Genomic DNA, 15,880 nt, shown 5'->3' on the forward strand with positions numbered 1-15,880 from the left:
CCCTGCGGAGGAACCCGTGTGCCGGGCGAGCTCCGTCCAGGCCGAGGGACAGCGCTGTCGGCCGGGTCGGTGCTTAACGAGCCAACGACGGTGTCTGTTCTCCAAGTGGTCTTTTTGTGTTGACTCATCGGGGAAAACGCCGTGACGAGAGGCTGGCAGGAAGCAGCCGTTGTTTCCCCAGGAGCCGTGGGTGAGAGTTTGCGGAGACCACATAGAGCATGACTTTGAGAATACTGACAATTGACTGTAACCAATAAAAGAATCACCTCCAGAATACATAAAGAACTCCTGCAAATCAATAAGAAAAAGACGCTCAACAGAAAGGTGACCAAGGGCTTCCCTGGTGGTGCAATGGTTGAGAATCCGCCTGCCAATTCAGGGGACACGGGTTCAAGCCCTGGTCTGGGAAGATCCCACATGCCGCGGAGCAACTGGGCCCGTGAGCCACAACTACTGACCCTGCGCATCTGGAGCCTGTGCTCCGCAACAAGAGAGGCCGCGATAGTGAGAGGCCCGCGCACCGCGATGAAGAGTGGCCCCCGCTTGCCACAACTAGAGAAAGCCCTCGCACAGAAACGAAGACCCAACACAGCCAAAAATAAATAAATTAAAAAAAAAAAAAAAAAGAAAGGTGACCAAGACATCTAACCAAGCCTCACAGGAAGAGCTGCAGATGACAGACAGATCCAGGACGAGCTGCAGGCCTCTCTCCCCACCGCCACCGGACAAGAGCCAAAGCCACACAGACATCTCTGCATCCTTACCAGAAAGGCTGAAATTGTGACACTGTTAGTGTCCAGGGTTGGCAAAAGTCTTCCGCATTGCTGGTGGAAGTATGAACTTTTATTTTTGTGTGGATTCTTGGAAAGCTGTTTGGCATCATCTTCTACAAGTGAACATAGCACGTCCTACTTCAGCAGACACAAGGACATGTATGTGTGGTATCCAAACACATGGACGAGAATGTTCCCAGAAGCATTTTCCATAACAGCCAAAGTCTGGCACCAACACCCAAGCCCGCTGGTGCAGAAGGACTGAGAGGCAGGACCCCAACAGCGGACCAGACCCTTACATGCCCGTGACCTGAGCAGCAACAAAAAGACCCTCAGTGGAACTCAAGACAAAACGTTGGGTGACACAGGCCAGTCACCAAATAATGCAAGACTGGCTGTTTCTGGGCCTTCCAGGCAGGCTGGCAGGTCTGTGTGTACATTAGTTTGCCTGGGTTCCCACACAAAGCACCACAAGCTGGGTGGCTTAAACAACATTGATTCTCCCACTGATTAATATGCTGAAACTCTAGCCCCCATGTAATGGCACTTGGAGGTGGGCCTTTGAGGATAATTAGGGTTGGATGAGGTCGTGAGGGTGGGGCCCCATGATGGGATTAGTGTCCCCACCCCCATGTGCCAGCACAGCCAAAAGATGGTGTCTGCAGGCCAGGAAGCGGGCCCTCACCAGAACCAACCACACTAGCACCCTGATCTCCAACTTCCAGACTCCAGAACCAAGATAAATAAATGTCTGTTGTTTAAGCTGCCTGTCTGGAATTTTGTTATGTGTCCCAAGGAGAGGTTTAGATTTAAGCTTCATCTAGAAGCTGCTAATTATTTTGGAAGGTATTCCAAGGAGGTCAGGGGACGGTTTGGTGGAAGTATGTTTGCCATTTTAGTTACTATGCTGGATCAGAAAGCAGTTAAAGTCTGCGGAAATGGTCAGACGTGGATTTTTCTTTTCAAGATGTTTTTCCTGGACTCCACTTTCTCACAAATGGAGAAAGATATGTCCTGAAATCCTGCGTCCTTAGAAGTCAGCTGGTTTGGATTATGGGGAGTGGGCTTCAATAGAAACCTCTGCTTCTTACAGGCACCATGGCTGGGTCACAACCCTCCCGGGGCCAAGAAGCAGGTTGGCCTGGGGCTGGTTGGGGGTTGCTGAGGAGAGGAGGAGGAGTGTGGGCAGTCAGGGCCCTGTGGCCTCAGGGCGTGGGGAGGAGGGAGGGGGCTGGCAGCGAGCTAAATGCTCCAGGGCGCAGGGGCCCATCTGGGGAGCCCCAGGCGAAGGGATGTCCTTGCCTTTCCAACATCACTGCCCCAGGGCTTTGCACCCCATTTCCCCTGTTTGGATGTTTGTCCTCCTGGTAGCTCAGTCCTGGCTCCTTCCGTCCACGGCCAGGCACTGAGATACCAAGTGGCGTTTCCCGCCTTATTTTTCAGTTTGCTCTTGTCTGTCTGCCCCAGAACTCAGCCCCAGGGTGGGCAAGGGTGCCAGCCCAGCGCCCCGGTGCACAGCCGGTGCTCCAACAGGATTGGGGGCTGAGTTCCCCCCCCCCCCCGCCCTCAGGGGTTGGCTCCCGTCTTTGGGCCCGGCCCCGGCGCCGCCCTCCCTCTCTCCTGCCTCCGCAGCTCCTCCCAGCAGGCCTAACACACTTCCAGGCATTTCCTCCCTACTACGCCCTCCCCAGGACAGTATCCTCCCGTGGTTGTGTCCCCTGCCCCGTTCTCCTCCTCCTCTGGGGCTCTGCAGCCCCTGCTCACCCTGCCGTGTCGGGGCCTGTCTCGAGGGAGGGCAGCCCACAACGACGCAGCAGGGATCAGGCAGGTCCCCCGGCAGCGCCTTGGCCCACGACGCCCGGCTCGGCGACGCGCATTACAATCCGCGGTCAGGCCCACAGGGGCGGGGACCCCGGAGCGCTGTCGGGCGATGGGGCAGGGTGACCTGCGTGGACGCGACCCCCACACGTCCTGTCCTCGAGACAACGCTGGTGGGCAGGGCAAGGGCTGGATTCACTGCCTTCCCTGGGAGTGCGGTGGGGGCGGGTCTTTCACAGCGGGGAAGGGTCCGGGAGGCCCGGGGTGGGGTCGCTTTAGGTCGCTCACGAGGTCGGGGCCCGGAGGGAAGGATGCCAGCCCCTCGGGCTTCCCAAGTGAGAGATGATGGGAGGGAGCGCCTCCTGAAAGGAACCACCCCGTCTGTGGTGAGGACAGGGGCCGGGCGCCTGGGGTTGCTCGCGGCGGGGCAGGGTCCACGCGTCCGAAGACCCCGCAGACTGAGCCGCCCATGCACGGCTGGTGGGAGCACACAGGGCAGACAGGCCGTCCCGGCCCCAGAGCCATCTCCATCGCCTTCCTCCTCCACCATGGACGCCCAGACTGGGGCCCAGAGGGCCTGGCTCCTCCCCGGACCTCACCCTGGGACCCCCCCACCCCGAGACCCCAAACCCTTCCCCGCCCCTCTGACTCCAGACGGGGGCTCCCGAGGGCAGGGCCTGGCCTCCAGACCCCACTCTGGGGACCTGGGGCAGTGCCGCACGTTTGCCGGGTCGCCCTGAGCAACCGCGGGCCGCGAACGGGATCCCGGTGCCGCGAAGGAGGCGTCCGTCTGCGCAGGCGCGTGCCCGGGCGCCGCAGGTGCAAACACTTCGCGTCGGTGTCTGCAGGTCGTGTGCCTGCCTCGTCCGGCCATCGGACCTCGTCGGGCCACCGGACCCATCCACCTGCCCGGGAGGCCGCGGAGCTCGGACCTCGGACCTCGGCCCACCCACTGCTCCGCAGGCCCGCCCCGCCCGTGCCCCGCCCGTGCCCCGCCCCCATCCCGCAGGCCCCACCCCGGCCCCGCCGAAGGGCCGGGACCCCGCCCCAGACCCCGCCCCGCGGGTGCGCGCCTGCGCAGTGACGGCAGGCGCAGTCGGAAGCACGGCGCGGACCGCGGGGCACAGCTGGGGACGGCTGCCCCTCTTGCCCGCAGCGCTGATCCCGCAGTCGTCCTCCACTGGGGCTCGGGCTGCCCTGGCCGGGGATGGCGGCGGCGGCCGAGCCCGGGGCCCGCGCCTGGCTTGGCGGCGGCTCCCCGCGCCAGGGCAGCCCGACCTCCAGCCCGGAGCTGGGCGCCGGAAGCCGCTCGCGGTCGGGGCCGGGGTCCGGGCCAGGGTCGGGGCCGGGGTCCGGGCCAGGGTCGGGGCCGGAGCGGGCGGGCGCTAGGCCCCTGGGCCCCGCCGCGCCGAGTCACAGCTTCAGGAAGGTGACGCTCACCAAGCCCACCTTCTGCCACCTCTGCTCCGATTTCATCTGGGGGCTGGCCGGCATCCTGTGTGACGGTGAGCGCCCGCGACCCCATCGCAGACCCCAGTACCTGGGCCAGAACGGGCACCTCACCTCTGACCTCTGCACTTCCAGCAATGGCCTCCCCAGGATAGAGCCCCTTGCCCCTCGGGGCAGGGGTGTGCCAGGCCCAGACCTCCCCGTGGAGGTGATGTGGACCAGCTCCTGCGGGGGTCTGGGGGCGTCCAGTGGCCGCGGCCCCTCCCCCAGGACGGTGGAAAGGTCTGCTCCCTAGGCGCCCTCACCTGGCTTGGGATCCAGTGGGGAAAGAACGTCGCGGCTGCGCAGGGCAGGTGCAGTGACTGGGGATGAGGCCAGCCAACCCTGAGCAGGTGCAAGGGGCAGCAGTGTGGCCAGGCAGGGCTGGCCTCGGCCACTGGCTCCCCTGGGCTGGTGCTGGTCCATTCTCTCCTGGGTGCACACTGCTGCCCACAGGGTCTGAGTGCTGGCGCTGCCCAGGCTCAGACTCCCAGAGAGCTGGGCCAGGCCTGCCACCCCGAGTGTGACATGCCCCAACAGGGCTCACACCCCGCTGCCAAGCCGGCCTGGCTGGGTGAGGAGGCCCTCCCTCCTCTGGCTCCTGGGCAGCTGACACGTGTGCTTCCAGGGTCGGCTCTTCTAGTCCTGCTCATTTCCGCAGGGGACGGGGCGGGGAGCCTCTGCCCTGCTCAGGGAGACAGGCCTTTGGCTCTGGGGACAGAGGGAGCACTCAGGCTGGATCCTGCAGAGGAGAACGGGCGCCTCACACAGGATGCCTTCTGCCGGGGGAAGTGGCAGGTCCCCCTCGTGGGTATGGCCTCTTGAAGGTGCGCACTAGGTCTGAGGGGCGAAGAAGCTCATGGAAGGGAAATGGGGGTGATGTGGAGGCCTTCACTGGGCAGCTGTGCGGACATTCTCCCCAACTCTGGAGAATGAGCTGGTGACCTCGGCAAGCAGAGGGGCCTGACAAGGGCATGGGAGGAAGAGCCCCTTCCCCTGCCAGGGAGCACCCAGCATGTGGGGGGAGCAGGGACCATCTGCATGGGCCAGAGGAGGAAGCTGGGTGCCGCCTGCCCGCAGCCAAGCCGGGCTGGGTGCCTCACCCGGCCCCATGCCTCCCCAGGATGGATAGGGTGCCCCCTTGCTGCCCCTGTGGGCCTTGTGAGCATAGCTCACCACTGTTGGAGCCTCTGGGCTGTCTACTCCCTGGGCAGGGGCAGGTGCAGCCCTCACTGGGCCAGCCACCCTGCCTGCCTCGGGGGGCTGGGGGGATCCTGGTCTATCACAGACTGGCTGTGGTCTGGGCAGGCACATCGTACGTGGGAGGGGTAATTAGGGGTGTATGCAGTTGTGGGGAGTGAGGGAAGGGTGTCCCTGGTGAAGCTGGTGTAGGGGGTAGGTAGAGGTGCAGGAGCTGGCCAAGTGCCCGCCTGCGCCACCCCCCCAGCAGAGACTTGAAAGAACTGGGCCTGTGTGTGCGTGTGTGTATAGGGCACTGGACGGGGGACTCTTGGGACACCAGAACACACCGTCATCCAGGACGGTCAGAGCCACCAGGGCCCTGCTCCCCGCTCTGGGCTCTCTGGGGTGGGACAGAGGGTCAGGTTGTCTCCATGCCCTCTCCCTACCCCTATGACTAGGGTTAGGGTTAGGAAGTTTTGGGAGGGTGGGCCCACTGTGATAGGCCATCTGCCCCGTCACAGAATGCTGGCACCCTACCACGGCCCTTGGCGGTCCCACTGGCTGCGGCCTCCCTCCCGCGTGCCAAGACCTGGGGTCTTTTGATTCCTGGGCAGGACAGGGGCCAACTCACGGGGCTCTCATTCCCATAGTCTGCAACTTCATGTCACACGAGAAGTGCCTGAAGCACGTGAAGACCCCGTGTACGAGCGTGGCACCCAGCCTGGTCCGCGTACGTATGGAGCTTGGGCTACTGCACCTTCGGGGGAGGGTGCGGAGGGTCAGGGAGGCCAGCTTTTGTGGTGGGGAGTCAGGCCGGCATGTCGGATGGGGTGGGCAGTGGCCCAAGCACTGGGGGGCTGGGGTGGGAGTGTTCCCTTGTGCTGGTCTGGGTCCCTGAGCTGCAGACTGCATCCCTGCCTGTGAGCCCCTCCCAGGGCAGCAGCTGGGCCTCACTTCCCGATGGTTCTGACCCTGTCTTCTCCAGGGTCCCTGATACCCAGCACTGCCCCTCCTGCCTGTTGGTGGGCCTCCTCCACCTGTCCTTTATCCGGGTGGCCCGAAATGTGGCCCGAAATGTATCACGGAGGGGAATAGGCCTGGGGGAGTGGTCAGCACCTGTGCAGCTGGATCAGGCCTGGGCAGGACCAGCTGGGGCCTGAGCTGCAGAGGGGGCTGTCTGAGATCACGGCCCAGGCAGCCCTGAGTTGGTCCTGCACAGGGAATGGGGAGGTCAGCATGCAGGGCAGTCCCCAGCAGGACCCCTTGGGAGCACCGAGGGGCTGAGGCACGCACAGCATCCTGTTAATCGTGCTCGGGAGGACTGAGGGGTGGTGTATAGCGGTCAGGCAGGTGGCCAGGGCTGCTGATGGGAGCTCCCTGGGACAGAGAGGAAGTGGGGCTTGGGGACCCGGTTGCCAGGCCTTAGGGCCCAGGCTGAGGCCGAGCTCTGCTCCTTCCAGGTCCCGGTGGCCCACTGCTTCGGCCCCCGGGGGCTCTACAAGCGCAGGTTCTGCGCCGTGTGCCGAAAGGGCCTGGAGGCACCCGGGGTTCGCTGCGAAGGTACCGCCAGGAGCCTGCCTGGCTCCTCTGGGGTCTAACTCCCTCCTCACCAGGGACCTGGCCTCTGCTGCCCAGGGTGGCCCAGCCCTCCCTGCGGTCAGGCGGTAGCTCTAGGGTGGGGTTCGGGGATTCTGGAGCTGCCCGCGCGGGGAGGCGGGGAGGCGGGGAGGCGGGTTCAGGGGACCGCAGGGGCGCAGGCTGCGTGTTGAGGTGGGCCCGGAGGGGAGAGAAGCGGAGAAGCTGGTCCCCATCACGCCGAGGGAGGGGGGACTGCTCCTGTCTCGCACGTCGTACCCCAAAAGGTTAAAGAATGTGCGGTCAGGGGAGGGGCGGCCCCAGACGGGAGCAGAGAGGCCGGCGAGAAGGGGTCTGGCAGGGTCGGTGGGCAGCGGCGAGAGACCCCTAACCCTGCCCGCCCCCCAGTGTGTGAGCTGCACGTTCACCCCGACTGTGTGCCCTTCGCCTGCAGCGACTGCCGCCAGTGCCACCAGGACGGGCACCGGGACCACGTGAGTGCGCTGGGCCGGGGGCCAGAGGGCCGGGGAGGTGGGAGAGGCTGCGCCGAGCCTGCTGACAGCCCTCTCCGCAGGACACGCACCTCCACCACTGGCGCGAGGGAAATCTGCCCTCGGGCGCGCGCTGCGAGGTCTGCCGAAAGACTTGCGGCTCGTCAGACGTGCTGGCCGGCGTGCGCTGCGAGTGGTGCGGCGTCCAGGTGGGGCGGGGCGGAGGCCCTGGGGGCGGGGCGGGAGAGGCGCGGGTCCGCGTGAGGCGGGGGCTGGGGTTCTGGGGGCGGGGCGGGGCGGGGCTGGGCGGGAGGGAGGTCGGGGCCAAGACCTGTGGGGCGGGCTGCATCGTCCAGTGGCAAAGCGGGATGGGGGGGCGGGGGTCCTGGGTCCTGGGGACAGCTCGTTTGGATCGGGATGTTTTCCGGCTTTTGGGGTGGGGTTCGGTTGTGCAGGGGAGACTCAGGGCTCTCTGGTTGGGGGTGGCGCCACCGGCCCGTGGGAGCTAAGTGTGGGCTCCCGGGGAATCACTGAGGGCCGGCCTGGACCCAGGTCCTCTCCTGTACCAGGACCCCAGGCTCGAGCCCGTGCCCTCTCCCCCAGGCCCACTCGGTCTGCTCCGCGGCTCTCGCCCCCGAGTGCACTTTCGGGCGCCTGCGCACCATGGTCCTGCCGCCGGCGTGCGTGCGCCTGCTGTCCCGCAACTTCAGCAAGATGCACTGCTTTCGGATCTCCGAGAGCACGGCCCCAGAGCCGGGTGAGCAGGGCGGCGGGGAGCGGGCGTCTGGGGTGGGGGCCGGGCCTTGACTGAGGCCAGCTGTGACCGTCCCACAGGGGAGGGAGATGACAGCGTGGACGGAAGCACCCCCGCCGGCCCAGGTAGAGAGGTGATGGCACTAGAGTCCAGTAAGTGCCCCTTAGCTGTGGCCAGCCCCCCATCCCATGCCCCGTTCCCCCTTCCCGTGCCTCGTTCCACGAATTTGCACCCACTTCCCTGTGGCCCAGGCAAGCAGACTCTGAAGATCTTTGACGGCAACGACGCAGTGCAGCGAAACTACTTTCGTGCCATCACCGTCTCCCGCCTGGCCAAGAGTCAGGAGGTGCTGGTAAGAGGGACCCCGCAGCCGCCTCGCAGGCCCGTCCCTGGGGGGCTGCGGGGACCCACGGTGGCCTGGCTCCGCTCACGCCCACCCCCACCCCCCCTCTAAGGAGGCGGCGCTGCGGGCCTACTACATCACGGAGGACCCTCAGGGCTTCCAGCTGCAGGCGCTCCCCGCACCCGCTCTGGCTGGCGACACCGGGGCCTCGGGAAAGGTCTGGAGTGGTGGGACCACCCAGGAGGAAGGCAGTAGAGGCCCAGGGGCCCGAGACGTTCCCAGCGCCATTCGCATTCCCGAGGCCTGGATCATTTGCGCTCTGCCCCGCACCCAGGAGGTCCTGAAGATCTACCCTGCCTGGCTCAAGTGAGACCCAGGTCCCCGGTAGCGTCCGCGGCGGGAGGGAGGGGTGGGGGCTGTGCGACCCCAGCTCCTGAGCTTGTCCCCTGCAGGGTGGGTGTGGCCTACGTGTCCATCCGTGTGACGCCGCAGAGCACAGCCCGGACTGTGGTGCTGGAGGTCCTCCCGCTGCTGGGACGCCAGGTATGTGTGCTGGGCCCGCCCTGCCTGGCGTGGTGGCCCCATGTGGGTCTTCGGGAGGCGGGGGTGGGGTGGGGTGGGGTGGGGGGGGGCGTTAGGGCTGGTCCAGGCCTGATGCCCTGAACTCCACCCCAACAGGCTGAGGGGCAGAAGAGCTTCCAGCTGGTGGAGGTACTCATGGGCAGCAGGCAAGGTGAGCGGGCAGCCTGTAGTCAAAACCCTGACCAGTCCTACCCCTAGGCGCCCGGGGTCCCAGGGCAGGTGCTTTTGGAGGTGGCCGCAGGGCCTGGGGCTAATAGTGGTGTCTCTCAACTCTGCAGTCCAGCGCACGGTGCTGGCGGACGAGGAGCCCTTGCTTGACCGGCTTCGTGAGATCCGGCAGGTGAGTGGGTGTGGACACTGGCCCCTGGGGAACGGCTGGCCTTTGGACATGGCTTCTACCTCGTAGAGAGGGAGTCTGTCTGCCCGTAGGACACAAGCCCATGCTGGCGGGCAGCTAAGCGTCCCGGCCAGCAGTGCCTCCCCTTCGCAAGTTCCCCGTGTGTCCTTCCTCTCCTCTCCTTTCCCATCTCGGTGGCGTTTAGCCCGGGGCGTCTTCCCTTCGGCCCCCTTTGTGGACCGGGGGGGGGGGGGTGGGGAGGCCCGTCCCCTAGTGCTCTGCTCAGCGGTCCCCCTCCCCACAGACGTCCCTGCGGCAGATGAGCCAGACGCGGTTCTACGTGGCTGAGAGCAGAGTGGTGGCCCCACGTGTCTCTCTGTTCGTGGGTGGTCTGCCCCCCGGCCGGTCCCCCCAGGAGTATAGCAGTCTGCTGGACGAGGCTGTGGCCAGCAAAGGTGCGACTGCCTGGGCTGGTCCGGGCGCTTGGCCGGGTGAGGGGCAGGGCGGGCGTCCTGAGGGCGGGTGTGCGGGCTGGGCTGCGTGCCCGGGCTGTGTCCCCCTGCTCCCCCGTGCCCCCCAAGCCCTGGCTGAGCCTTTGCCGAGCTGGTTCCTGGCCCAGAGGGTCTCTGTCCTCACCTCTGGGGCCCAGCCCCCATCACCTCCTCTGGAGTGGGGGGGGCGCTTCCTGGGAGAGCTGCGCTGTTGGGTGGTGTGAACTCATTCCTGGCCTGGGAGGCCGGGTGGGGCTGCCTGGGGTGGCGGCCCTGGGTCGGGGGCCTGGGGGGCAGGTCCCTGGCGTCCGACCGCAGCCTGCCGCCCTGCCCCCCCGTCTTTGCAGCTGGCCTCGTGTCCGTGAGCCACGTCTACTCCACACAAGGTGAGCCGCCCACGGGCTGTGGTCAGGTTGGGTCCAAGGTCACCCCCTGGAGTAGGTGGGGCAGCCGTGCCCTCTTGCTCCGCCTTGTTTAGGACCCGTGAGCCGGGGAAACGGTGGTGTTTCGTTTCCTGGTTCACGGCTGTGATGCTTTTGCTAAAACGTGACTGAGGTGCAGAGAATGCTTTCTCCACAACCTCTTGTGCTCACGGGTTCCGTCTTTTATGGCGGGAAACGTCAGATCTCCCCAGTGGGAGAACAGTACCGTGAGGCCCGACTCCCCTCTGTGGGTCCATAGCAGTTACCAACGTGCTCCGTGCCTCTCGCGGGTCCTGGGGGGTGCGTGTCTGCTCCACCCTGCCTCCAGGTGGCCTTGCTCTGTCCACCCGGCATCTCCTGTCTCCGAGCCCGGCTGTCCTTGGGGGCTCCCCCCGGGGGAGGGAGTCACGCACTGCGGGGACGCCTTGGGACGGGCTGGCCTGAGGTGGGCCGTGGCCAGAACTGGGGCCATTCGGCCGCGGGAGGAGGCGAGGCCCCAGCCCAGACACCGTGTGGGTGGGGGCAGGACAGGTCACCGAGCTCACGGCCCACCTGCCACAGGTGCCGTGGTGCTGGACGTGGCCTGCTTTGCGGAGGCCGAGCGGCTGTACATGCTGGTCAGGGACACGGCTGTGCACGGCCGGCCGCTGACCGCCCTGGTGCTCCCGGACGTGCTGGTGAGTGGCGCCGGGGCGGGGCCTGGGGCCATAGCTTCCACGGCCAGATTGTCTAATACTTGGTCAGCTGGAGCAAAGTCCGAGTCTGTGTGCACGGCTGATTCACACCGAGGGAGGGGCCCAGGGTCCGATGGTGAGAGGCCTGCACGCTGGCTGACTGGCCCTGCAGCGGCCGCCTCTTAAGGGCTGGCCTGTGTTTGTGACTGTGTGTGCGGCCCTCGCAGGGTCGTGGGCCCTGGCCCCGCTTTTCCCGCCCTGGAGGCCTCTGGAGCCCTGCTCGCACCCTGGGCCTCCTCCGGCCAGTAGGTGATGCTCCCTGACCCTGGAGGCTGTCCCAAAGCCCCAGCAGTGCCCCAGGCCCCGCCCTGCGCTGTGTGCCCTAGTAGCAGCTTCTGCTGCTTGGCCCTGCTGGCCCCCAAGGAGCCCCCGAGGTGACCTGGCCCCAGTTCAGGCCCAGCAGAGTTGGAGCAGAATGAGTTCAGGGTCTGAGACTGGGTGGGCCACGTCTTCAGGTTTCTGCTGCCCTGTCCTACCATCCAGACAAGGAGGCGGCCACTGCAGGTCAGGGTCCCCCTCCGCCGGCTCCACGGGCAGAGACGGGTGGGTGATGCCGACACGCACTTTCTCTCTCCCGGCAGCTGCCTGCCCTGGGGTGAGCAGGTAAGTGGTGACCGCAGGCAGCTCGGCCCGGTGGCTCACACGTCACCCCAGTGTGTCCTCGGCCTTGAGCCACGGCCGAGCCCGTGTGCGGCCGCTGCCCGCTGTGTCTGCGCCTGTTTGTCTCCTGTCACCCAGCATCCCCCATCGCGGGGACCCCAGCCCCCGTCCTCACCACGTGGGGACCCCTGCTCCCTGCCCACTCTGGCGGGCGCTGTTTCTGCCGTTGTGTTTGGGGGCGGGCTTCGTCCCGTGGCCCAGGGGAGGTGTGGGGCCGCCCTGTGAGCCGGGCTGCTCCTCCTGACTGCCGTGTGGGTGGGCGGGGGCCTGGCAGCGGGGTGGCTCTGAGAGGGGCAGGCGGGGTCCTGCGTGGGCTTCCAGCCTAGGCTCGTGGGCCACGTGGGTCTGGCGGCGGGCGTGGTCTGAGGACACGTGGCGTGGCAGCTGTGGCGTGGTCGATGTGCTCAGAGCTCCAGGCTGGCCAGTGTCTTCCTGCCCCACTGGCCAGGGGTCTGTGGGCGCCCCTTCTGCTGTGGGATGCAGCCTGAGCAGGCAGTGGAGAGGTGGGGTGGCCGTGTGGCCTTTCTCTGGAGGGGCCGGCCCCAGACTGGCTCAGGCAGGTGGGCTGAGGGTCAGGGGCTGCCACTGCCAGGCCGCGTGCTGGGGGAGGCCCGGCTCTGTCTCTGGGGGCCGGCCAGCCCACCCTAACGCAGCCCCATCTGTCAGCACCTGAAGCTGCCCCCAGACTGCCGCCCCCTGCTGGTGTTTGTGAACCCCAGAAGCGGAGGCCTCAAGGGCCGCGACCTGCTCTGCAGTTTCCGGAAGCTGCTCAACCCCCACCAGGTCTTTGAGCTGACCAACGGGGGGCCGCTGCCCGGGTGAGCCTGCCAGAAGGGGTGCCTGCCCGTGCCCGCCCCCCGGCCAGCAGGAACAGGTTGGGGTTCGGTGGGTTGGAACCCTCGAGGGCACCCTGGGTGGGGATGAGCTGCGGCCCCTTCTGCCCCGGGGGTGACCTCCTGTCCCTGCTTGTTCGCGGCCGTGGCCAGTGCCGGGACACGTCCTGTCTCCCTGCCGCCAGGTTCCACGTGTTCTCCCAGGTGCCCTGCTTCCGGGTGCTGGTGTGTGGCGGGGACGGCACCGTGGGCTGGGTGCTCGCCGCCCTGGAGGAGATGCGGCACCGTCTGGCTTGCCCAGAGCCGGCCGTGGCCATCCTGCCCCTGGGCACAGGTGGGGCCAGCTGGCACGCTGGGGGATGGGGCCCCGGGCTTGGCGGGGCGTGGGGTGGCCGTGGAGAGTCAGCGTGTGTCTTGCCGGTGTCCAGGGAATGACCTTGGCCGGGTCCTCCGCTGGGGGGCGGGCTACAGTGGAGAGGACCCGTTCTCCGTGCTGGTGTCAGTGGACGAGGCGGACGCCGTGCTCGTGGACCGCTGGACCATCCTGCTGGACGCTCACGAGGCCGGCGGTGGGGAGAACAGCGTGGCAGACGCAGAGCCCCCCAAGGTACCGGTGTGCCCGGGAGGGGGTGTGGCCCCCGGCGGGTGTCTCTCTACCACGTCCGTCCAGGTGTTCGTCCTCGTCCCAGCCATGCCTTGGCGTTGGCGCCAGCGCTGTCCCCTCGTGGACACGGGTGCCGGGCCTGAGGATGGCCGGCTCAGAACCTGAGTGTGGGGCAGTCACTGGACAGAGCAGCTCTGTGACAGGAGGCCAGGCCCACTGCGGGGGCGGCGGGGAGCATCTGGTGGGGGCCGACCGGGGCCAAGGGAGAACGCGTCTTGTTCTCAGATCGTGCACATGAGTAACTACTGTGGGATTGGCATCGACGCGGAGCTAAGCCTGGACTTCCACCAGGCGCGAGAGGAAGAGCCCGGCAAGTTCACGAGCAGGTGCCATGGGGCAGGGGTGGGCGCGGGGCTGGCCCTGGCGACCCTGTACTTCCTGGGGGTTCACCAGCAGTGGCCGGGGGCTGGGGCGCCCCGTGACTGTAGGTCCCCCGCCAGGTTCCACAACAAGGGCGTGTACGTGCGGGCCGGGCTGCAGAAGCTCAGCCATCCCCGTGGCCTGCACAGGGCGCTCCGGCTGCAGGCCGAACAGCAGGAGGTGGAGCTGCCCAGCATCGAGGGGCTCATCTTCATCAACATCCCCAGGTGCCCGCATGCGGGGCTCCCGGGACCCCGGCTCCCCTCCAGCCTCCCGCCCGGCCTCCCTCTGACCTGTGTGCCCCTCCCTCTTGGTGCAGCTGGGGCTCGGGGGCCGACCTGTGGGGCTCCGACAGTGACTCGAGATTCGAGAAGCCGCGCATGGATGACGGGCTGCTGGAGGTGGTGGGGGTGACGGGCGTCGTGCACATGGTGAGCGCGGGGGCGGGGGACCGGGGGGCTGGGCTGTGGCGCCGCGGCCCGCTGAGCTTGGCTCCCCCTCTCCCCAACCAGGGTCAGGTCCAGGGTGGGCTGCGCTCCGGCATCCGCATTGCCCAGGGGTCCTACTTCCGTGTCACCCTCCTCAAGGCCACCCCTGTGCAGGTGGACGGCGAGCCCTGGGTCCAGGCTCCCGGGCACATGATCATCTCGGCCGCGGGCCCGAAGGTACGCCCGGCGTGGGGTGGGCAGGGGGCTTGCTGCCGGCAGGCCTCGGCTGCGCAGAGCGGCTGGCATGGCCTTGGTGCCCGGCAGTCCTGCTGCGGCTGGTTCTTCCCTGACTCGGGGAGGTCATGGGGCTGGATGAGGCCAGCCAGCCCTTAGGGAGCCCCTTCCCCACAAGCCGCGGTCACCGCATGCCCCGCTCTTTCCCCTTCTGTAAGATGGGCTGAGATGGCAGCAGCCGTCCTAGGACCCGGCACCAGGTGGCCTGCAGTATTGCACAGCCCTCAGACCTTGCCTGTCTCGGGACAGGTCCACATGCTCAGGAAGGCCAAGCAGAAGCCCAGGAAGGTGGGGACCCCCAAGGATGTGCGAGCAGATGGGGCGCCTGCCCGAGGGGGACTCCCAGGAGAGGCGGGTCCTGGAGCAGCGCTCGCTGGTGGATGTACTCGCCCACAGCCCTGACCGTCCCCGTGCCACACAAACTGCTGGGTGGGCAGTGGGCACTTCGTACCAGTGATGGGTGGGCACGGGGCTCTCCGGGGCCCAGGCCACTGTCCTGGAGGGCACGCACTCCTCCCCGGGCCCCTCTGCCCCCTTGAGGCAGGCGGTGCTGCCCCTCACCTCATGCCCCCTGGGCTGCCCCTCTGGCTGCTTCTACAGGGCAGCTGGCTCCCTGGGCCCTGGGGTTGCCCGGCACAGACACGGGACACCCTGGCCACGAGCTCTTTGGCCTCCCCTCTCCACTGAGGGCTGTCCTGGGGGACATGCCTCCCCAGGCCCGGGTGGTGTCCGGCCGGCCCCGCCGGAACCTGGCTGGTGGCCCCGGAGCGACAGGGCTGGTGGGATGGGAGGGCCCCGAGGAGGCCAGGTGGTGCCCAGGAGGTAGCAGGAGCCTGGCTGGGAGCCCAGAGGAAGTGAGGAGAGCGTGCAGCGGGAGCGGCTTTAATCAGCAAGGTCGACGCGGCACACGATCATCGCGGCACTCGGCCTCCCACTCGCCGACAGTCAGCACACGGGTGCCGTGTCCGCTGCTGGGCAGACGGGACTCGTATGGTCTCCGTGCTTCTCCACGTGGAGACTTGGCGACGCAGGATGCAGACGTGGCTGTCTGGCGGGCCACTCGCAGAGCCCCTACCACAGAGCCCCCGAGTTTAGCCGGCCCAGAGTCCCGACTTGGCCCCCTGAAGAACCCGACCCCAGCTGCCTGGGAGCCCCCGAAGCCCCAGAGAAGGGTCCACAAGCCCCTCTCCTGATTGTCTGGTCTCTTTGCCTTTGGCGCTGTCTTGCCGCTGGGCCCTCGCACCCTGGGTGGTGGCCTTGCCCTGACATTCGGCCTCAACCTCGGACACGGCCCTGCCCAGCCTTGTACCCGCCAAGCTTGTGCCAAAACTGCCCAGACACGTGCATCGGAACAGCCGTGGGTGGCGGCCCGTCCTCGCCACGTGCCTCTAGTAGCTGGTGTGTGTCCCCCAGGTTTGCATCCCCAGGGGCGGCATTAGCTTTTGCTTTGCGGGCCCCGTTGGTCGATAGGAACTGTCTTGTAAATTGTGGTTCAGGTGGACGTGTCCTCTGTGAGTAAGCGAGTGTGTGCGCCCGGAGGGGCTGTGTGGGCTCTGCACCCCCTCCCTCATGTGTAACTTATCACCTGAAGGTGACCGTAATTTATATCTGGGACAAATATAGTCTGGGCATCCTGTCCTGCTGCCGTCTC

The 15,880-nt window shown here is 66.7% G+C and overlaps 1 protein-coding gene across 3 annotated transcripts; it reads left to right on the forward strand.

Moving 5' to 3' along the window:
* Positions 1-3,683: 3,683 nt before the first annotated feature.
* DGKQ (diacylglycerol kinase theta) lies at positions 3,684-15,865 on the forward strand. 3 transcript variants are annotated; one of them, XM_068543617.1, is made up of 23 exons: positions 3,684-4,096; positions 5,912-5,991; positions 6,722-6,821; positions 7,245-7,330; positions 7,411-7,536; positions 7,931-8,084; positions 8,162-8,233; positions 8,333-8,433; positions 8,537-8,790; positions 8,877-8,967; positions 9,103-9,157; positions 9,285-9,346; positions 9,648-9,798; positions 10,182-10,220; positions 10,818-10,933; positions 12,317-12,468; positions 12,669-12,817; positions 12,912-13,090; positions 13,373-13,473; positions 13,588-13,734; positions 13,827-13,938; positions 14,020-14,172; positions 14,479-15,865. In XM_068543617.1, exons 1-23 carry the CDS (start codon positions 3,799-3,801, stop codon positions 14,629-14,631), a joined length of 2,931 nt encoding a protein of 976 aa, XP_068399718.1. In that variant the 5' UTR covers positions 3,684-3,798; the 3' UTR covers positions 14,632-15,865. The 3 variants fall into 3 exon arrangements, with proteins under 3 accessions (XP_068399718.1, XP_068399719.1, XP_068399720.1); XM_068543618.1 differs by having other exon boundaries at positions 8,540-8,790; XM_068543619.1 differs by having other exon boundaries at positions 7,291-7,330; positions 7,897-8,084.
* The last annotated feature ends 15 nt before the right edge of the window (positions 15,866-15,880 follow it).

Source organism: Eschrichtius robustus, chromosome 4 (assembly GCF_028021215.1).
Source record: "Eschrichtius robustus isolate mEscRob2 chromosome 4, mEscRob2.pri, whole genome shotgun sequence".
Lineage (NCBI taxonomy): Eukaryota > Metazoa > Chordata > Mammalia > Artiodactyla > Eschrichtiidae > Eschrichtius > Eschrichtius robustus.

Coding starts and splice junctions, on each gene's coding strand:
- DGKQ (XM_068543617.1), top strand. CDS start 3,799: ATGGCGGCGGCGGCCGAGCCCGGGGCCCGCGCCTGGCTTGGCGGCGGC. Junction 8,234..8,332: donor GGTGATGGCACTAGAGTCCA/GTAAGTGCCCCT, acceptor CCTGTGGCCCAG/GCAAGCAGACTCTGAAGATC. Junction 13,939..14,019: donor TGACGGGCGTCGTGCACATG/GTGAGCGCGGGG, acceptor CTCCCCAACCAG/GGTCAGGTCCAGGGTGGGCT.